This window comes from Heterodontus francisci, chromosome 2 (genome assembly GCF_036365525.1).
Source record: "Heterodontus francisci isolate sHetFra1 chromosome 2, sHetFra1.hap1, whole genome shotgun sequence".
In the NCBI taxonomy this organism is placed as follows: domain Eukaryota; kingdom Metazoa; phylum Chordata; class Chondrichthyes; order Heterodontiformes; family Heterodontidae; genus Heterodontus; species Heterodontus francisci.
In genome coordinates, this window is record NC_090372.1 from 196,228,925 (window position 1) to 196,251,901 (window position 22,977).

The 22,977-nt window shown below is 41.2% G+C and overlaps 1 protein-coding gene across 1 annotated transcript in view; it reads right to left on the reverse strand.

Annotated features, from left to right (window-relative positions):
- nom1 (nucleolar protein with MIF4G domain 1) overlaps positions 1-22,977 on the reverse strand; it is a 93,994-nt gene that overhangs the window by 25,705 nt on the left and 45,312 nt on the right. Inside the window, exons 6-8 of the mRNA XM_068015008.1 lie at positions 16,143-16,304; positions 14,126-14,247; positions 10,658-10,790 (exon numbers count right to left, since the gene is read on the reverse strand). Coding sequence (XP_067871109.1) covers positions 10,658-10,790; positions 14,126-14,247; positions 16,143-16,304 — 417 coding nt within the window. The remainder of the gene's footprint in view (positions 1-10,657; positions 10,791-14,125; positions 14,248-16,142; positions 16,305-22,977) is intronic.

The following is a 22,977-nucleotide window of genomic DNA, read 5'->3' on the forward strand; positions in this document are numbered from 1 at the left end:
TGGAGTTGCGGATAATGATGAGGATTGTCAGAGGATACAGCAGGATATAAATCGGTTGGAGACTTGGGCAGAGAAATGGCAGATGGAGTTTAATCCGGACAAATGTGAGGTAATGCATTTTGGAAGGTCTAATGCAGGTGGGAGGTATACAGTAAATGGCAGAACCCTTAGGAGTATTGACAGGCAGAGAGATCTGGGCGTACAGGTCCACAGGTCACTGAAAGTGGCAATGCAGGTGGATAAGGTAGTCAAGAAGGCATTCAGCATGCTTGCCTTCATCGGTCGGGGCATAGAGTATAAAAATTGGCAAGTCATGTTGCAGCTGTACAGAACCTTAGTTAGGCCACACTTAGAATATTCCGTGCAATTCTGGTCGCCACGCTACCAGAAGGACGTGGAGGCTTTGGAGAGAGTACAGAGGAGGTTTACCAGGATGTTGCCTGGTCTGGAGGGCATTAGCTATGAAGAGAGGTTGGAAAAACTCGGATTGTTTTCACTGGAACGACGGAGGTGGAGGGGCGACATGATAGAGGTTTACAAAGTTATGAGCGGCATGGACAGAGTGGATAGTCAGAAGCTTTTTCCCAGGGTGTAAGAGTCAGTTACTGGGGACATAGGTTAAGGTGCGAAGGGCAAAGTTTAGAGGGGATGTGCGAGGCAAGTTTTTTTTTTATACAGAGGGTGGTGAGTGCCTGGAACTTGCTGCCAGGGGAGGTGGTGGAAGCAGATACGATAGCGACGTTTAAGAGACATCTTGACAAATATATGAATAGGAAGGGAATAGAGGGATATGGGCCCCGGAAGTGCAGAAGGTGTTAGTTTCGGCAGGCATCAAGATCGGCGCAGGCTTGGAGGGCTGAATGGCCTGTTCCTGTGCTGTACTGTTCTTTGTTCTTATGGGTTTCCATTTCAGTTAAAACTTGAGAATCTATATTTTTTTAAAACTGAAAAGAATTTCATGGACATTGAATCATCTGGAGATTGCTGAACTTTGCGGGTGTTGTTATTTTTAAAAGGAAGGTTAACAAAAGGTTGACCAGTAAACAAGTTTTTACTGGAAGGCACATGACTTCAAGTAAACATAGCGGGGTTTGACTTAAGAGCTATTTTTCGTATTTACTAGTTAGGATTTATGATCATCACAGCATTTGCCTGGAAAAAGTTGGTTTCATTTTGAACTGTTAAAAGCTGGTTTTTGGACTAAAAGAGTCAGTTGGAATTTGCTTATTGACCCACCAGGGGATCAGAAGAAAATCCAGACAACTGTTCCCTCTCTTTGAAAAATCCCTGCTCTTGAAAAGAAAAATCCTGTATTAAGTTGTACTGTTGCCTCTTGTATTTTTGAATAAATCCTGAATGTTTGCAGAAACCTTGTATCTTTAAAAGAAGTTTGCATCAAATGTGTGAGAACTGAAACCTTTGTTGCTGCACGTCTGATGCAAGACCTATGTGAAGCCTTCTGTAGCTGAATTTCTTTGAACACCTACCCAAACAGACGGTTCATCAACATCGCCTGGAAAGATTCCTAGTGACAGCCACCTATTCGACTTTGGGACACCTCGCCATATCCGCTCTTCAGTAGAAGTTTTTTTTTTATTCCTTCTATGTCTTTTTAACAGCTGTGAACAAAAATCTATTTTTTTCCTGGTTAACCAGTTGTCTCAATGAGTATATCTATGAGGGCTAGGATAAAAATATGGGGCTTTAATATTTCAATTTGTTTATGTATTTACTTCATTATTGATTAAGATTTGGTTTATAATAAACCTAGTTGGTCTGCTTTATTCTGGGAAAAAGCAGAGTATCTGATTGTTTCAATAATTGGTATAATTTGAATATATGTTGTGACCTGTGGAGAAGTGGGACTGAATTAACAGTGCATTTCTCCCGCCTCAGTCGTAACAACACATATATATGTATGTGGCTTGGCTGTGATATTACCTATGGTAGAATGGCCTACTAATAACATAGACATAAATGAAGAATTTCCACTTGAGTAGATGCCAGCAGTTCTCTGGTATGGAAGCAGAGCCCATCATAAGACAGTGCCTTCAGGAAAAGAGGGAATAGAAAGGGACAGGAGAGGCGGAAAGAGAAGAGAATGCACAAAGTACCTGTCTCTCTGTTTATTTTGTTATCTGATCCCAGATTCCTCCCTAAAACCCTATGGGCTAGATTCTTCTGAAAAATTCATGTCATTATTAATGCACACGTCGGTCAGCAACTTGTAGCAAGGAAGAGGTTCCCCAAGAACTGCAAATCACCATAAGCAGCTGGAAAATTTGCTCTGCCATTAACTTTGTGAAAACAGCATCTTTTTTTATGAAGTTGCTGCATTTGCACATTAATTTACCATTAACCTCACCACAGAAAGTTCTGTCTTATAATTAACAGCGTAACATAAGAACACAAGAAATAGGAGTAGACCATGTGACCCTTTGAGACTGCTCTGCTGTTCAATACGATCATGGCTGATCTTCTACCTCAACACCACTTTCCTGCCCACTCCACATATTCCTTGATTGCGAAAGATCAAAGATCTATCAGTATCAGTCTTGAATATACTCAACAATCCACAACTTTCTGGGGTAGACAGCAGCCTCTTTGTGTCCTCCTCTTGGATTACATTCCTACCTAACTCTGTATCAGCAAACTTAAGATACATTACTCACGGTGTCTTTGTCAAAGTCATTAACATAGATTGTAAATAGTTGAGGTCCCAGCACTGATCCTTGCGGGAATCCACCAGTCACAGCCTGCCATCTTGAAAATGCCCTGTTTATCCCTACTCTTTGCTTCCAGTCCATTAACTAATCCTCTATCTATGCTAATATATTACCCCCAGCTCCATGAGCCCTTCTCTTGTCTATGAACCTTTTGTGTAGCACCTTATCAAAAACCTTTGGAAATTCAAGTATGTTACATCTACTGGTTCACTTTTATCTACCCTACTAGCTAAATCCTCAACAAGCTCTAACAAGTTTGTCAAATATGATTTCCCTTCCATAAAACCATGTTGACTTTGTCTGATCATACTATGATTTTCTAAATGCATTGTTAAGACTTCCTTAGTAATAGATTACAGCACTTCCCCGACTTAATGTCACTATTGTTAATGGTTGCCAACCAACCTCTTGCTCTGAAAGTAAACGAATCTACGTGTGACGTCTCTTTCCTTCAGGTTAAGAGTTGTTTTAGGAGATTTAAAAAAGTTTAATTCCTCCATCACCCCCTCCCCCCGCTTTTCCTCTGTCTCTTGATCTCGTTATCCAATCTTTATTTCCCTCCCTTACTTCTCTTCCTCTACCTGATTTGACATTGAATTCACTCAGTTTATTTCACCTCCCATCTCTCAGTTCTTCCTCTGTTCATTTCCCAATCATTTAATCTCATTGGTTAAGAAGATACACTGTTGGTCCTATTGACACCAAGGTCCCTGATGGCCTGCTGTTATCAGCTTGTGCTTCCTGCAATGTCATGGGCAAAATTTGTAAATACCTAAAAATGTAAGAACTAAGAGCATCCACGAGATACCCTGCTCTAGCAAAATCTGGCCCTATATTTAATTACCAAAATGAAATATGATGCAACACACTTCGAAAAGTAATAGAACTGCCTACATAGTAACAAAGACGCAAAGGCTAAAACACCATAATAGATTAAATCACAAGGGACAATTGCAGCTTGCTTGCTATTTTAGACAGTAGTTTTGTTGCTATTGTTTTAGTTGAAAAATGTTAATTGTTGACCAATGTAAATTTTGTGCAGGATTGCTCTGGTTGCCATAGCTGTCAGAGTGCAGTCTGCCACTGGGTCTCTCAACCGATGGACAAAAGCATATATTTTTTTTAAAAACACTGGGCTGAATTTTATGCCCCCGCACCCACCGAAGAGCGAGATGGCGGCAGGGGGGGTGGGGGTTAGTAAAATGGAGCGGGAGGCGCTGGGGGCCCTTCCCAACCTGCTCCTGCTGCCATTTTACACAGGGCGGCAGCGGCGAGAAATGGTCCTCCCGCCCCAGATCAATCACGGCCCTTAAGTGGCCAATTAATGGCGGGTGGGGGGGGCGAACAGAGGGGGGAGACCCTCATGATCGGGTACCCTGTGCCCAATGGAGGGCCGCCCCCACTGTTCCAACCACCTCCAATATCCAACACGCTCCCCGATCCCACAACCACCCTTGCCTTGCCTGGACCCGACCGATTACCCCCAGCGAGGCAACCAAAACTCCAGCGAGGCAACCAAAACTTACCTTTGTTCCATGTTCTCCGACATCTTGTTTTGAGCTAAGCTGTAGTCCCAGCAGTTGCCACCACTCCTGGTGGAGCTGCTGGAACAGTTAGCTGCCAGGCCACTGATTGGCTGGAAGCTCTATTCGGTGGGACTTCTTACCTCAAGCGGGCCGAACTCCCACCTCACGCCAATTGAAGCCCGGTGACCTGCAAAATACGGGTCGGATCCCCAGGCAAGACGAAAGCGGGTTCGCTACCAACTTTTCAGTCGGCAGCCGACTCCCGCCCACCCAGGGTTGAAGCCCAGCCACTGTATTGAAAAAATATCCAGTTTTAGGCTAAGTTACAGTACTTTTCCCCAAGAACTTATCACCAACCCAAATCTTAGCAAAATCTGTAGAACCATAAAAGTTAGCCCAGCAAGAGGCCATTTAGCCCATTGTGCCTCTGTTAGGTCTAGCCTCAAGCAATACAAAATTAGTAACAACATACATTCATATAGCACCTTTAATATAATAAAATGTTCCAAGGTGCTTCACAGGAGCATCATAAAACAAATTATGACACCGAGCCACAAAAGAAGCTATTATGCCAGCTGACCAAAAGCTTGGTCAAAGAGGTAGGTTTCAAGAAGCGTATTAAAGGAGGAAAATGAGATGGAGAGGAGGAAAGTTGTAGGGAGGGTATTCCAGAGCTTAGGGCCTAGGCAACTGAAGGCGTGGCCACCAATGCGGGAGCGATTAAAATCAGGGGTGCTCAAGAGGCCAGAATTAGTGGAGCACAGATATCTTGGAGGATTGTGGGCTGAAGGAGATTACAGAGATAGAGTGGGGCTAGGCCACGAAGGGATTTGAAAACAAGGATGAAAATTTTAAAATCCAGACTTTGCTTGATTGGGAGTCAATGTAGGCCAGCAAGCACAGGGGTGATAGGGGAATAGGACTTGGTGCGAGTTAAGACACGGGCGGCAGAGTTTTGGATGACCTCAAGTTTACGGAGAGTAGAATGTGGAAGATCAGCCAGGAGTGCATTGGAATAGTCAAGTCTAGAGGTAACAAAGGCATGAACGGAGGGTTTCAGGAGCAGATGAGCTGAGACAGGGGCGAAGTTGGGCAACATTATGGAAGTAGAATTAAGCGGTCTTAGCGATGGCATGAACGAGGTCGGAAGCTCATCTCGAGGTCAAATGTGACACCAAGGTTGCAAACAGACTGGTTTAAGCGCTGTCTGTTGCCAGGGAGAGGGCTGGAGTCGGTAGCTAGGGAACATAGTTTGGAGCGGGAACCGAAAACAATGGCTTCAGTCTTCCCAATATTTAATTGGAGGAAATTTCTGCTTATCCAGTATTGGATGTCCAGTATTCTGATAATTTAGCAATAGTGGAGGAGTCGAGAGAATTGGTGGTGAGGTAGAGCTGGGTGTCATCAGCATACATGTAAAAGTTGCGCTTTTGAATGATGTTGCTGAAGGGCAGCATACAGATGATAAATAGGAGGGGGCCAAGGAAAGGTCCTTGTGGGGCACAAGAATATTGGTGCGGGAGCAGAAAGTGGCTGCAGAGGTAGTAGAGGCTTTGGTTATAATCTTCCAAAATTTCTTAGATTCTGGAAGGGTCTCAGTGGATTGGAAAATAGCTAATCTAACACCTTTACTCAAGAAAAGGAGGGAGACAGAAAGCAGGAAACTATAGGCCAGTTAGCCTAACATCTGTCATAGGGAAATTAATGGAATCCATATTAAAGAGGCTATATCAGGATACCTAGAAAATCATAATGGGATCAGACAGAGTCAACATGGTTTTGTGAAAGGGAGATAGTGTTTAATTAATTTACTAGAGTTCTTCGAGGAAGTAACAAGCAAGGTGGATAATGGGAACCCGTGGATGTTGTATACTTGGATTTCCAAAAAGGCATTTGATAAGGTGCCACAAAGGTTCCTACACAAGGTAAGAGCACATGGTGTAGGGGGTAACATATTAGCATGGAAAAAGGTCTGGTTAGCTAACAGGAAGCAGAGTGTAGAGACAAACGGGTCTTTTTCAGGTTGGCAAGCAGTAACTCGTGGAGTGCCACAGGGATCAGTGCTAGGACCTCAACTATTTACAACTTATATCAATGACTTGGATGAAGGATCAAATGTATGGTAGCTAAATTTGCTGATGACACCAAGATAGAAAGGAAAGTAAGTTGTCAAGAGGAGATCAAGAGACTACAAAAAGATATAGATAGGGAAAGTGAGCGGGCAAAAATTTGGCAGATATATGTGGGAATATGTGAACTTGTCCACTTTAGCAGGAAGAATAGAAAAGCTGTATACTATTTAAATGGAGATTGCAGCACTCTGTGGTGCAGAGGGATCTGGGCGTCCTGGTACATGAATCACAAAGGTTAGTATGCAGGTACTGGATGTGATTAGGAGGGCAAATGGAATCTTGGCATTTATTGCAATGGGAATGGAGTATAAAAATAGGTAAGTTTTACTGCAGCTGTCCAGGACCTTGGTGAGACCACATCTGGAGTACAGTTTGGTCTCCTTATTTGAAAAAGGATATAATTGTAATAGAAGTAGTTCAGAGAAGGTTCACTTGACTAATTCTGCGGCTGAAGGGTTTATCTTATGAAGAAAGGTTAAACAGTTTGGGCCTACACCCTCTGGAGTTTAGAAGAATGAGAGGTGGTCTTATGGAAACATACAAGATCCTGAGGGGACCTGTTAGAGTGGATAATGGGAGGATGTTTCATCTTGTGGGCGGGATAAGAACTAGGGGACACAGTTTAAGAATAAGAGGTTTCTCTTTTAAGATGGAGATGGGCGGAATTTTTTCTCTGAGGGTCGTTAGTCTGTGGAATTTTCTTCTCCAGAAAGCAGTGGGGGCTGGGTCATTGAATTTATTCAAGTCTGAGCTGGACAGATTTTTGATAGACAAGGGAGTCAAGGGTGATTGGGGGGAGGAGGGGGGCGCAGACAGGAAAGTGGAATTGAGACCACAGCCAAATCAGCCATGATCTTATTGAATAGCGGAGCAGGCCCGAATGGCCTACTCCTGCTCCTAAATCCTATGTTCCTAAGAGAAGCCATTGCAAGTGATTCTCTGGCTACAATTAGACAGATAAGCATGGAACCAGGTTTCCAAGTAGTAGTCTCTTATTCTGCTGGCTGGATTCACTGTCTGTTGAAGATTTAACTATCAACCTCCAGCATAGGCCTCCTCTTCCTCATTCACTGATTAGTCAGAGGTTGCAATTCCATTTATCTTTCAATCCCCAATAGCTAACATAATTAAAAATCTTTGGGACTAAAATTCTTGGGGTCAGGAAATCACCTGGGATCTGGTGGCACTGTTATTTATGGCTCCCTTTGGGCCAAAGGATCAATCTTTTGCTTTGAGGTGGGGACACCTACCACCCCTGGACCGAGCACTATACACCACTGTTGGCAACCTCCTTGGGATAGATGGCTTTGGCGATTAATGGCATGGACCTCAACACCTTCATGTGAACTGGGTGACCTTTCCCAACCCAGCCTAGTTTCTTGGGTGAGCAGCAGAAATCATCAGTGGGCATGATCATGGAATAAGTGCTAGGATATATAATATATATCCTAAAAGGAAGAGAGTAGTTGAAGTAAGCTGAAGTGCCATAGAGGATGAGACTGGGGAATTAATAATGGGAAACAAGGAAATGGCAGAGACTTGAAACAAGAATTTTGGGTTTGTCTTCACAGTAGAAGACACAAAAAGCATCTCAAGAATAGCAGAAAATCACGAGGCAAAAAGGGGGGGGGGGGAGGAACTTAAAACAATCACTAATCACTAGGAAAACTAGTGGGACTAAAGGCTGAAAAGTCCCCATGACCTGAAGGCCTGCATCCGAGGGTTTTAAAAGAAGCAGCTGTAGAGATAGTGGATGCATTGGTTGTAATCTTTCAAAAAGCCTAGATTCTAAAGGTCCCAGCAGATTGGAAAACTGAAAATGTAAATGTTATATTACTGTATTATCCAAAAAGACTTGGAAATTATATTGCTCAAGCATTTCTTTAGAATGCCACATCACTCACTACTGCACTACAACCTGTGTACCAAACACACATTGTATCATTCCACCACAAATATGGACAAAGAAGAGAAAATATGATGCAAGCTCCAGTACTTGCCGAAAATGTGATTAATTAAGCAGCTCTGGGAACCTCAGCACATTACAGCAACATCTCTATTCAAGAAAGGAGCGAGACAGAAAGCAGGAAACTGTTGGCCAGTTAGCCTAACATCTGCCATTGGGAAAATACTAGAATCCATTATTAAGGAAGTAGTAACAGGACAGTTAGAAAATCATAATGCAATCAGGCACAGTCAACATTGTTTTATACAAGGGAAATCATGTTTGACAAATTTATTAGAGTTTTTTGAGGATGTAACAAGTATGGTGGATAAAGGGAAACCAGTAGATGTAGTGTATTTGGATTTCCAAAAGGCGCCACATAAAAGGTTACTATACAGGATGTCATGAAGACCCCCACCTGCCAAGAATGAGGCATATTAATTTCATCATCTGAACAATAATTTTAAACTGTTACTGGAGTGAAGAAATGACTTGTTTAAAGAGATCACCAGATATTTGCATACTAAGAGACGATGCTTGTGGAGACAAAGCAACTACTCTCTGGTCCAATTAACCTCAATGGATTTTTTATCACCAGACATTGAAGGTGTAAGGAAGCTCGCATTCCAGGGTCTGCAAACATGATAGAATCCACAATGCAAGAGTGGTTAAACCAGCTGGTTACATGACAAACCTGCTGGCCAGCCTGGAGTTTTGAATTGTGCCCACAGGACAGTTTGAAGACAAAGACTGCAGATTGCAACTGAACCTGGAACAAGACAACCTCTCTCCTGGCTGGCTCTCTCTCGCTTTCTCACAAGCCTCTGGACCCACTGAAGTTGCTTAAACCTCAAGAGAGAAGAGAGACCCCTACATCGAAACAAGTTAAAGCGTGCACTGGGCCCCAACTAATGGCAAGACTTACCGGCAACCAAAGACTCCATATCGAACTCAAAGGACTGTAATTACAACCCAGTTATTGCCTCAAACTTGTCCCCTTTATTCTTTCTACTTTTTCTGTCTCTATCTGCGTGTGTGTTTATCGCGTATGCATGATAGCGTGGTCACGTCGCGTATTCGTTAACTGAATTAGAGTTTAAGATTAATAAACTTCCACCTTTCTTGTTTAAATCTAAGAAAACCTGTCTGATTTGATTCCTTTGCCTTGCAATTGGAAAGCAGTGAACAAGGATTCACTGAGGGGGAGCTAAAAACAGTGTTAAAAATGAAACCCTGTTACGGTTAAACCAGGCAAAGGCTGAGAGGGATCCCCGAGAGCTCTTCTCACCTGGTTGTAACAAAGATAAGAGCTCATGGTGTTGGGGGTAATACATTAGCACGGACAGAAGATTGGCTAACAGGAAATAGAGATTCGGGATAAATGGGGCATTTTCAGTTGGGCAAACTGGGTAATTAGTGGAGGGATCAGTGCTGGGGCCTCAACTATTTACTATCTATATTAATCACTTGGATGAAGGGAAAGAGTGTATTGTAGCCACATCTGCTGACGATACAAAAATAGGTAGGCAAGCAAGTTTTGAGCAGACAAAGTGTCTGCAAAGGGATATAGATAAGGTTAAGTGAGTGGGCAAAAATCTGGTACATGGGAGTATAATATGGGGAAATGTGAGGTTGTCCACTTTGGCGGGGAGAACAGAAAAGATGATGATCTAAATGGAGAGTGACTGCAGAATGCTGAAGTAGAGGGATCTGGGTGTCCTTGTACATGAATCATAAAAAATTAGCACGCAGGTACAGCAAGTAAAAAGGAAGGCAAATGGAATGTTGCCATTTATTGCAAAGGGGATGGGTTGAAAAGTAGGGGAGTCTTGCTGCAACTGTACAGGATGCTGGTGAGACCGCACCCAAGAGTACTGTGTACAGTTTTGGTTTCCTTAATTAAGGAGGGATATATACTTGCATTGGAAGCAGTTCAGAGAAGGTTCATTAGGCTGATTCCTAGGATGAAGGGGTTGTCTTATGAGGAAAGGTTGAACAGGTTGGGCCTATACGCATTGGAGTTTAGAAGGACGAGAGGTGATCTTATTGAAACATAAAAGATTCTGAGGAGGCTTGACAGGGTAGATGCGGAGAGGATATTTCCCCTTGTGGGGGAATCTAGAACTAGGGAGTACAGTTTAAAAATAAGAGTTCTCCCTTTTAAGAAGGAGATGAGGAGGAATTTCTTTTCTGAGGGTTGTTTTTAATTTTTATTACTTCCTTTAATTTTTACTTTTTTAATTTCACAAATACTGCTGGTAAAAAGATTAAATACAATTGAAATTCCAGAAGATTCATTATGTCAGAACATTGCAAAACCAGCATTACCTGAAATCTTCGATCATATTCACAGAACTTTTCCACCAGGAAAGCATAGAAAGGATTAAATGCTTTTTCTTGCAGACAACAGTGAACAAGGACATGAATAATCTCCCTTTCCTGCTGATCTTTCAGCCTAAGCCTGTAACAATAATAAATGAATGTAAAGTCCCACAGAACAGTTAAGATATTAAGAGGTTATTTTAAATATCTTTAACTTAATTGAATACTGGGTAAGAAATGGAGTAAAATACATGGAATACACATTATTAGAGTGGTAAATAAGCATTAATTAATGGCTGTGCTGAATAATCTAAATTTAATTATAGGCAAATTCCTGAATTGACTAACTGTTCTCCCAACAACTCCCACCCACTGTGAGGTTGTGGAATCAGATAGTTAGAAAAATTATTTATCGTAGTTCATTATTTGAGAACACTTGGTGGATTTGGCACAGAGATGACTCTAGCAACCAGAAGACAATTCTGAACTTGTGGAAAAACTAGTGTTGTCTGTCTGTTCAAGGACTCACTCAGCAGTTACCATCAATTTTCAAATGTTATTCAGTGGACAGCAATCACAAATACTTCATTACCTGGTACACAACCTTGTTTTTGAACAATATGAACAGTACAGAGCTTTAGATAATCAACATGGACTGGCTGACCACTTTTCAGAAGAGATAATGGAAGACCACATTATATATATGGTCTAAAGCCATATTATTTAATGTGAAACTTGTTGGTGGTGATTAGATATATTAAAATCTTTCCCCCATCCCTCACTGAACACCCCTATACCTGACTGTCACCAAGATGCAGAGGTGGGGTAAGAAATTATGTCTGATGATTGATACCATCATACTTGGTCCCTTCACTTCCCTCAGCTGAGACTAGTTGAACTGGTGTTGAAACAAAATGGCTGTAACGGTATTAAAAGTTTTTTCATGTTGTTGAAACATTTCAAAAAGCTTCAGAGTGAATTACCTTCAGAATGCAGTAATGCCACTTAAAGTAGGCAAACTCACTCAGACAAATGTAGGTATTTCTTCCAAGTAGTAAGCAGTTCATTTATGGGTACAAGCAGTATTTTTTCCCTACACATTGATATTTTTGGTGGACTGCTTGCAACCTTGCGGAATGCGAGGGGGACGCAGACCCCAGTTGAAAACCTGTGCTAAAATAGTTAGCAAATGACAACTTAATTTGGGTTGAAAATATGCCATTTGTGAGAAACTGAAAAATAGTTCTTTATAGCCAATTGAGAAAGACTTTCATTCCATCAGATTAAGCTAAATTTGAATGTAGACTCCAGTAGAGAAAACACTACAAGGAACCCAATGTCCCATTTGTTCTCCCAAGCCATATCTCTGGTGAAAAATGCATGGCATATTCAGACAGATAAAATCCTTGAATTTAATACATAAGCCAACTCTATAGGGTTTTCAGACAAGTCACCATTCATCTCTACAGCAGCAAAGAGGAAAGAAGTTAAGAACTTGCGATTGGGAAGGGTTTAAACTAACTTGGCAGGGGGAGTGGAACTGGGAGGGAACATTAGAGAGGAAAAACAAGGTGCACAAAGAATTGGGAGAGACAGATAGTACTTGAATAAGAAATAGCAAGGTCTCCAGTGGGGTCAGAGTAAGAGGGAATGCAACAAAGTCTAAATTAGGTCTAATGTGCATGTATGTGAACACAAAGGGTGTGGTAAATAAGGCGGGTGAGCTGCAGGTGCTGAAAGACACATGGGAATATGATGTTGTGGCAAAAAGGGAGAACCGGGTACTAAATATTCCTGGATACAAGGTTCAGGAAAGATAGAGGAGGAAAGAAAGGAGGAATGGTTCCAGAGATGAGGAACTGCATTGGAAAGATTGGAAAATTTGGGACTGTTTTCATTGGAGGAGAAGGTCGAGAGGAGATTTGATAGAAGTATTCAAAATCATGAGGGATCTGGACAGAGTAGATAGAGAAAAGTTGTCCCCATTGGTGGAAGGGTGGAGGATAGGGGGGCACAGACTTAAGTTAATTGGCAAAAGAAGAAATGGCGACATGAGGGAAAATCTTTTCATGCAGCAAGTGATTAAGATCTGGAATGCACTACCCGAGAAAGTGGTGGAGGCAGGTTCAATCGAGGCATTCAAGAGGGAATTGGATTGTTATCTGAAGAGAAATAATGTGCAGGGCTATGGAGAAAAGTTGGGGGATTAGCACAACGTATTGCTCTTTCAGAGAGCCAGCACAGACACAACAGGCCGAATGGCCTCCTTCTGTGTTGTAAAAATTCTGTGATTCTGTTTTGTGAACGTTCGTTACCACCTCAAAAAATGCAACTAGGTTTGAGAGGCAGGACTGACTTACTCATCCATTCCAAATGCATGAATGCTCTCCCTGATCAGCTCATATTTGTCCGAGTGTTCACCCACTCTTTCCCCAATAGCAGATTTTAGTAACTTCCCAACAGGTGTAGACAAATAGGTCTATAATTTCCCAGTATTTCTCTCCTACCATCTTAAATAATGGAGTGAAAATTCCTTCAATAAAACTCATGACTTTTTACCATTAAGTACAATAAAACATGTTTATAATCTCAATACTGAGCTGCCAAAGCACTGTATAACAAAACAATTAAACACATTTTCTGAGCTATAAATAACTGGTAACTGCCATTCAGAACAATAAATTTGAACTGAAACCACTTGATCAAACATGATTTGATCTGAAGCACTACGAAGGGGTGTCCAAATTTTTAGTTTTGTAGGCTGCACAGACATCTTGGAGCTTCTGGCGAAACATACAAAACTTAAATCAATGTTCCTATGGATTTGTATACATCATAAATATGAACAAATCTAGGTGTTTTGATTTAGGACCGAGATGTCTGGACTTTGAGGGCCAGAATGTCAGCTTAAGTGCCACACGAGACATGATTGTCAGGTAAAAGTAGCAGTAGAACTCCATCGCAACTTACAAGGTTGCAACTACAGGTTTGTTTCCAAGAAGGGTTGGAGTGTTACATTATCTCAAAGTGCTTCACAACTAGATAAATCACTTTTCAAATATAGTCATCGTTGTTATTTAGGTAAACGTTGCACTATAATTATAGCCAGCAAGGGCCACAATAGTGAATAATCAGTTAAGCTCGTTTTGTTGAGTAACAGTTAATTACCGAAAAACTCTACTCTTCCTGGAATCGTACCATCAAATCTGAACATATAGGCAGTTAATTTAAAGTCTCATTTGAAAAATGGCACCTCCAACAATGCAGCACATATCAGTAATGCACTGAAGTACCAGCCTAGATTATGTGCTGCAGTCCTGTGGTGGGGCTTGAAGTTTATGACTCCAGGGCAAGAGTGTTACCAGACATGTTCACAGTATAGCCTTATTATGGTATAGTAGTCTAATATATGCCATTTAAGCTGCATTGAGGTTTTTTTTTTTAAATTCAGCAAAGCAAAAGTTAGATATTGACCTTAAAAGTTTTTCAAAAGCATCCAAGTAATCCTCACTGGTCATCATAACACAAAAGATGTTCTTCCGTATGTCTGTATTCATCCTTTGCTTACGTGCAAGCTCCATTATTTTTTCACTTACCTAAAATGTAACAAATAGCACTTTGTCAACACTGCAGAAGTATTGATTGCAGTTAAGGGCGAAAATGTTATCCGTTTTTATTTTGTATATTCCTTTGGTAAACTGGTTTTAAAATCAGAAATGCTTCTAACCAGCTTTGGGAGGGCTTTAACCTTAGTATTGTGACGTTAACTAACAAGTATATAATTATAGAGTGCGTCAATTGACAAGCATTAATAATGAGTCTCTTTTGAATTATCACAGCTTTTTGGCCCTTTAACCGGAGGATAATAGTCTTTCAAGTAACTCCTGACCTAGCCCGCAGCTGGCTCGCCCCACTATTATAAGTTTTACCATTCGACTGGTTGCGGTGTGTCTGTTGATTTTTTTTTTTTAAAAAGTGAAAGGCTATGAATATTTTTAATGTTTTATTATGGTTACTGAAGCTTTTTTAAAGCAAAGATTGATGAAGTCATCACATCAGGTTAGGGAAAACTCATTACAGCGAGTATTTATTTCAAACACACAAGATTTTCATGTTATGACTATTTGCCAATTTTCTTCAGTTTTCTGTTTCAACATCCTTATTCTTAATTCAGTTTCTAAAAAAAAAATGATAAACATAATTGCTTTGAATATCACAGTTCATATGCTATTGGAGAAATTTAAATTGTTTGTTAATTCCAAACCATTAATGAAATGCAAAATCTGAACAATTTATACTTGGCTGATGCAAGTCATCATATAGCAAGGCTCAGACTGATAATTACGAACTGTGAATAAAAGGACTGCATAAAAAAAAACTAGAGTTTGATGAATAAGGATGCATTGTCAGAATTAAAATCTCATGAAGTGTACGATAAAGTTAATGTTGGTAACATAGAACACCGAAAAAATTATCAAAAGCAAAAAGGAAAATTAGAAAGACCGAGTATTAAAAAAAAGTACAAGTCAACAAAGACAAAAGTAATGTAGTATATGGTATATGTGGTAGGTTTCAATTTTTAAAAGGCCTGTGGTATTAATGGTGACATGATAGCGTGAATTGAGGAAAGGCTGAAGGACAGAAGGCATGGAGTGGAAGCAAATGAATGCTTGATTGGCACTGTCCATGTAATCCTCATTAGATATTCTATTTTCCTTCATATATGACACAGGCATAGAGGAAATCACATGAAAATTTGCTGAGGGTGCCAAATTTGGGGACATGGGAGAAGAGAAACAGCAAACTATGAGGAACAATACAAGAGACCACAGGGGAGTGGGGCAGGTATTAGGCAATAATAGCTAAATGTATAGTATTTTGGGGGGAAAGAGAGGAAATTTACCCTAATCAGTAAAATTCTCAATGGAATGCTTAAATTACAAAGATGTTTGAGACAGTAAACAGTAAAGGATTATTCACTGGGCCAGAAAGGCTAGTAAACGAAGAATTAGTAATAAAGTATTGAGAAGTTTAGAAATATTTGATGGAAATTGTTAGAATATGTATTACTTGTCTACAAATGGCTATTAAAACAGTTTCAGTGACAAAACTTAAACAGGAATTAGCTAAATATGTAAAAAATGGAATATGGGAAATGAGATTACAATAGAATGTTCTAACGGAGGAAATTACCAGCTGCACAGCCATGAAAGGCCAAATTACCTCCTTTTGTACCAAAATTTCTACAATTCTTTTGAAAGCAGGAAAGTTTTCAATATACAAAAGGTCAAAGTAGACTACTTTGCTTTTAATGGATAGGAATTTCATTAAGTGAAGTTGCAAACAAAATATGTTCATGTTTTGCTGGAATTAAGTCAAACTTAAACACTCATTTATACAGGGTAACCTAAAGTGCACTGGTATAAAATCAACAGTAAAATAGCATTTACTGACTTCACACCCATTGTACATTGGTAAATGAAATGCTTACCTCTCCAACAGCAATTTTTTGCTGCATTTTAGTACTCATGTGATTAATCATGGGGATACCACTCCATGAAGATCCCACAATCCACCACCGACCAACTTGGTCTGCTTTCAGGAGGTTTTCTAACGTTGCACGGAGGAGAAAGTCACCATGGCTGTTATGAATCTGCAAAGACATAATAGATGACGCAGGAGCCTGTTTTCTTTCAATAATCTATGCATATTTTTAATATTCATTCCAGGATTTTGACCCAACAACAATGAGGGAACAGTGATATATACCCAAGTCAAAATGATGAGTGACTTGAAGCTGCTGCTCTTTTGTTTCTATGGAGGTTGTACCATTAGGAGGTGCTACTGAAGAAACCTTGGCAAGTTGCTGCAGTTCATCCTGTAGATAGCACACAGTTCAGCCATGGTAAAGCAATGGTAGAGGTCTAGGCTAGTGGATATGGTGCCAATCAAGCCAAAAGCTTTGTCCTGGAGGGTGATGATCTCTCAGAGTGTCGTTGCAGCGACATTCATCCAGACAAGTGGAGAATATTCCATGACATTCCTGACTTGTATCTTTTAAGTGGTGGAGAAGTTTTGGGGAGTCAGGTGAGCGAATCAGCAAAATACACAGCCTCTGAAATGTTCTAGTAGCCACAGCATTTATGTGGCAGGCTCAGCTGAGTTTCTTAAAGTTCAATGGTGATCCTCAGGATGTTTGATTGTGGGAGGACTTAGTGATGGTAATACTATTGAATAACAAGGGAAGGTGGTCAGGTACTCTCTTGTTGGAGATGTTCACTGCCTGGCACTCGTGGTGCAAATATTAATTGTCACTTATCAGTCCAAGCCTTCATGTTGCCCAGATCTTGCTGCATATGGACGTGAACTGCTTCATTTGGTGAGAAATTGCACATGGAGCTGAACACTGCAATCAACAATGAATAGCTCCACTTCAGTCCTTATGGGGTGGGGTGGGGGGGGGGGGGTGGGGAACAGTAATTGATGAACCAACTGAACCTAGTTAGAGATGGGACACTGCCCTGAGGAACTCATGCAGCCACAAATGAATGGGGCTGAGCGAGTGGCCTCCAACAACACCAACCATCTCCTCGGTGCCACAATCGGTTGAATGCTGTCCAGATGTAAAGGGCAGTCATTCTCACCTCACCTCTGGAATTCAGCTTATGTCCATATTTAGCCAAAGGCTGTGAAGAAGTCTGGATATCAAGGGATATGGAAACAGGTGCATAAGTGAAGTCAAATACAAATCAGCAATGATCTAACTGATTGAACAGGTTTGAGGGGCTAAATGGTTTACACCTGTTCCTATGCCAATGTAGCTGAACCAGCTTGGCTGGAGGTCTGGCTAGTTCTGGAGGACAGGGTTCAGTGCAACATCCAGGATGTTGCCAGGACCTGTAGTCTTTGCTGTGTCTAGTACATGCAGCAATTTCTGGCCATCACATGGAGTTAATCGAATTGGCTGAAGTTAGGCATCTTTGATGGCAGAGAGTTCTGAAGAGGAAGAGAGCCATCCTTTCTGCACTTCTGGCTGAGGATAGTTTCAAATACATCAGCATTTAATTGAATGATCATGAATCAGAATACCCTAAATGTTACCTTTAAAGCAACTGATTTAGATTAAAAATGGAACTATCAACATGGATTGCAAGTACTATAGAAGAATAAAAGAATTTTTATTTATCTAGTGTCTTTCATAACCTTAGGACGGTCCAAAGGCTGCACAGCTAATTGTAGGGTATGGAACCTGTAAAAGAGACTTGCCTAGGCTACTGACCATGGTGGTGTATAAAATGCTTAAGCTTGACTAAAACTAACCAACATGCTTTGAGAAATTGGGAGCAGGGCTGAAGGGAAACAAAGTTTTCCTCGAGCTTGCTGAACTGGGATGTTCTTGTGAAGTAATTTTCTCATATTGAAGCCAGACATTGTTATCAAGAGAGAAAAAGAAGAGTTATTCAACAGACCTTGAAGGTCCACAAAACAAGACAGACAGTCAGTGTCCTCAAGACTTGATAAGCACAACTAATTACCAACCAACAAACAAAGAACTCGGGCTTCATATCTGGAAAAATGCCAACTCAGTTGATTTGAACAGAGATTAGCTGAGGACCATCAGGTGAGGAATTGCCCCCAACATAGCACATGCTGATGGAATTTTAACTGTATAAAAGACAGTAACTTTTGAAATTAGGTACTGCAGTCACAGAAGGGGGATTTGGTCAATTACTGAAGACTATAATCAATGCTGAACTGACCATTCGCAGGTGATTTGTAGGTATCACTCTCCTTGTAACTGCATATTTCTGTGCGTTCTATCACTTGGCTAACAGAAAACTGAAAGTATTGCAAAAGAATAGTAAAGATTTTAGTGGTTATCTGAAGCTTTTGAGTGTGAACTCATTATTTCTGTAAATGTCGGGTCAGAACTCTAAAACCTGTTAGGTCTAAGAAATGTCTTACCTAATTAAGTACTTATTGTTGTAATGTAGGAAAATGGCATAGCCAATTTGTACACTATAATGTCCCAAAAATAGTATTGAGACAAATTATGTTTTAGTGATGTTCGTTGAAGAATAAATGTTGGCCAAGGCACCAAGTAAATCCCTTGCTCTTCCTAGGATAGTGCCATGGGATCTTTAAGGTCTCGTTTTAACTTTTCACCCGAAAGATGGCACCTCCTGAGCAATTGCTCAGTAACTGTCAACTAGATTATGTCCTCACGATACTGGAGTGGGGCTTGAAGCCACAACCTTCAGACTTGGAGGTGAGAGTGCGACCATTAAGCCAAGCTGACACCTAAACCCACTGTAGCTGTGCATTGCAGCTGACTGAAGCATACATGACTAAAAAGCTCAGAGTTGCATAATCAAATTGCAAACCTTCGTTGACTTTATTCATGGGCAACTTTAAAATTATAAGTACATCTCAGCAGCAGGAATCCAACAGCCAGCTTTAACATTTTTTTTAAAATTTAGAGATCAATCCCCTCAGCTATGTTCCTAAACATCGAGCAAAAGTTTCATTTTAAAATGTTGTTAACCTCAGTGATAGCCATTTCCATTTACACTAATGAGTATGGCCACTGAACTTTAGACTGTAATTGCACCGAAAATTATTTCGGCACCCACCCTACCCATCCCCATTGTTTGGGCATCTATCTCAAAATTGACTGAATCTATGTTCACAATGGTCACTACACAAAAATATTTTTATAATGATGAATCAGTATCACATTAAAGTAACTCCGATTTAATTAGTTTTAGTCACTAAACAGGATTTCTCATTTCTTAAATGTTTTGTTTTCACTGTTTCCCATTTATATCAAGAAGCACCATCCAGCTATTTTCAGTGCATTTTTAACTTGACAGATCTCCCAACAAAAAACGTGTTTCTTCTCATTACACTGATCTGGCTTTGCAAAACACAATAGACTTGCATTAAGTGAGACCAGATGTTCTACAGAACTGAGTTTTCCATTTTACTTACAACTGAAATAATAAAGTTGGGAAAGAAAACATCAGATCATATACTGTTTATTTTTCAGTCTATAAAGCAAATTCTGCCTGGAAATAACAGTAGCAATAAAATACATATCATCTGAAGTGGTCTTGTAATGGTCCCTTTTAACTGTCAAGTAAACATACTCGTTAACAACCTTTGTTACACCAAATAGACACATTTACAGTCTGGATATAAAAACAAATTCACTTTTCGAAGAGGACAACATTAACCTTTTCATCAGTGTAATGTACAGTTATGGTTCAACAAGAATTTGTGCAGTGTTTTCTGCTTCTATGAATCTCTCAATGTAAGGCACATGTAGTAAAATATAGATAAGAGTCAACAAAAATATTTTAACTATATAGTTATACAAATAATAGAAGTATAATTATGCACTAAAGAAGTGGCAAGTAACATCCACACCACACAAGTGGCAGGCAATGGCCATCTCCAACAAGAAATAATCTAATCATCTCTCCGTGATATTCAATAGTATTACCATTGCTGAATCCCCCACCATCAACATCCCAGGAGTCACTATTGACCAGAAACTTAATTGGTCCAGCCATATAAATACTGTGGCTACAAGGGAGGGTCAGAGGCTGGGAAGTCTGCAGTGAGTAACTCGCCTCCTGATTCCCCAAAGCCTGTCCCCATCTACAAGGTACAAATCAGGAGTGTGATGGAATATTCCCCACTTGCCTGGACAGGTGGAGCTCCAACAACACTTAAGAAGCTCACACCATTCAGGACAATTGGCACTCTTTGCACCACCTTAAACATTCAGTCTCTCCATCACCGTGGCACTTGCCAAGCCTCCTTCAACAGCAACTTCCAAACTTGTGACCTCTACCACCTAGAAGAACAAGGGTAGCAGATTCATGGGACGCAATCACCTGCAGGTTCCCCTCCAAGCCACACACCATCCTGACTTGGAACTATATCGCCGTTCCTTCACTGCCGCTGGGTCAAAATTCTGAAACTCCCTTCCGAACAGCACTGTGGGTGTACCCATCCCACATGGACCGCAGAAGCTCAAGAAGGCAGCTCACCACCACATTCTCAAGAGCAATTAGGGATGGGCACCAACTGCTGGCCTTGCCAGCGACCCTCACATCCCATGAACGAATAAAAAAAAGACACTTAGTTGACAGCAAGCTGACTAGTGTCAAACTGCATTGCCACACTCCAATTGCGATAATTAACATTTTGCACTTGAAAAGCAATATAACAACCATAAATAAATCTGAATATACAATTAGAAATATTGTAACATCCAAGTTCCTCTGCTCCTTTTAAAGTTTTATCATTTAGGGTATGTCCTCTCCTTACTCTTCCTCCCAAAATTCACACCTCATATTTTTCCACAAACCTCATCAGATATTTTTCTGCCCAACCTAACATGTCTCCATCTGCCTGAAGTTGCATACAGGTCCTCTTCAGAGTTAATCACATTCCCTATTTCTGTGTTGTCTCCAACGTACAATCTTGTGCCCCATATCTATGTCCTGATCTATATATAAAAAAATATGAAAAAAGAGAAACGGTACCAACAGCAATCACTTGGACTCTTAAAAAAAAACATGTATTTTTGATACGGATCTTGTCGACTGGGAGAGTACATGTAGAAATGGACAATTTATGGATGGAAAATCAGTCACTACACAATGCTGGATTCTGCAGTCATAGAAAGCTCAGACTGTTGTAGACTGGAATGTTGGCACCAGATGCATTGTGATTGAAGTGAAACATTCACTATTCTTATCTAAATCGTGCTGTACCTCACCTGGCAGTGTTTGATGGGAATAGAAAAAAGACTTGCATTTATAAAACGTCTTTTAGTTTTAGTTTTGGTTGCAGCAGCTTTGACAGAAGCGGAGGTACGGAGCGAACTTGCAGCTGGGAGGTCAGTTTCAGTGTAAGTTAAAAGTTAATTCCCTTTTGTTTTCGGAGGACCAGGGGACTGCTGGGTAAGTAAAAACTATATATTTGGGCGGTGGCTGTACCCGAGACACTACACATGTAGTGTCTCCTACCCACCCTCCTCCTCTAACCAAAAAAAAAGGACTCTGTTGTGTTGATAAGATAAGCTTTTTATTTAAAAAGTTCTGTCCGTCGGATTGCTAAGCTAACAAGTTTTGACTTTTTTTTTTTGGTTTTTCAGTAGATTTGTTGGGAATTTAGAATAGTGGGAATGGAGGTTAAGGCAGTTGTATGTTCCTCCTGCAGAATGTGGGAGGTAAGGGTCGCCAAGAGTGTCCCTGCTGACTGCATCTGCGGGAAGTGCACCCAACTCCAACTCCTCAAGAACCGCGTTAGGGAACTGGAGCTGGAGGAACTTCGGATCATTCGGGAGGCGGAGGGGGTTATTGAGAGGAGTTATGGGGAGGTAGTCACACCTCAGATAAAAGAAGAAGGTAGATCGGTTACCGTCAGGGGAAGGAGAGGGAACCAGCAGGCAGTGCAGGGATCCCGTGGCCGTTTCCCTCAACAACAGGTATACCGTTCTGGATACTGTTGCGGGGGACGACTTACCAGGGGTAAGCAATGGGGTACAGGTCTCTGGCACAGAGTCTGTCCCTGTTGCTCAGAAGGGAAGGGGGAAGAGGAGCAGAGCATGTGTCATTGGGGACTCCATAGTTAGGGGAACAGATAGGAGGTTCTGTGGGAACAAGAGAGACTCACGGTTGGTGTGTTGCCTCCCAGGTGCCAGGGTTCGTGATGTCTCGGATCGTGTTTTTGGGATCCTGAAGGGGGAGGGGGAGCAGCCTCAAGTCGTGGTCCACATAGGCACCAACGACATAGGTAGGAAGAGAGATGGGGATTTAAGACAGAAATTCAGGGAGCTAGGGTGGAAGCTTAGAGCGAGAACAAACAGAGTTGTTATCTCTGGGTTGTTGCCCGTGCCACGTGATAGCGAAGCGAGGAATAGGGAGAGAGAGGAGTTGAACACGTGGCTGCAGGGATGGTGTAGGAGGGAGGGTTTTGGTTTCCTGGATAATTGGGGCTCTTTCTGGGGTAGGTGGGACCTCTACCAACAGGATGGTCTTCACCTGAACCAGAGGGGTACCAATATCCTGGGGGGGAGATTTGCTAGTGCTCTTTGGGGGGGTTTAAACTAATTCAGCAGGGGAATGGGAACCTAAATTGTAGTTCCAGTGTACAGGATGTTGAGAGTAGTGAGGTCAGGGATAAGGTTACAAGGACGCAAGAGGGCACTGGCAAGCAAGAACTTGGTTTAAAGGTGAGTCTACTTCAACGCCAGGAGCATCTGGAATAAGGTGGGTGAGCTTGCAGCATGGGTTGGTACCTGGGATCTC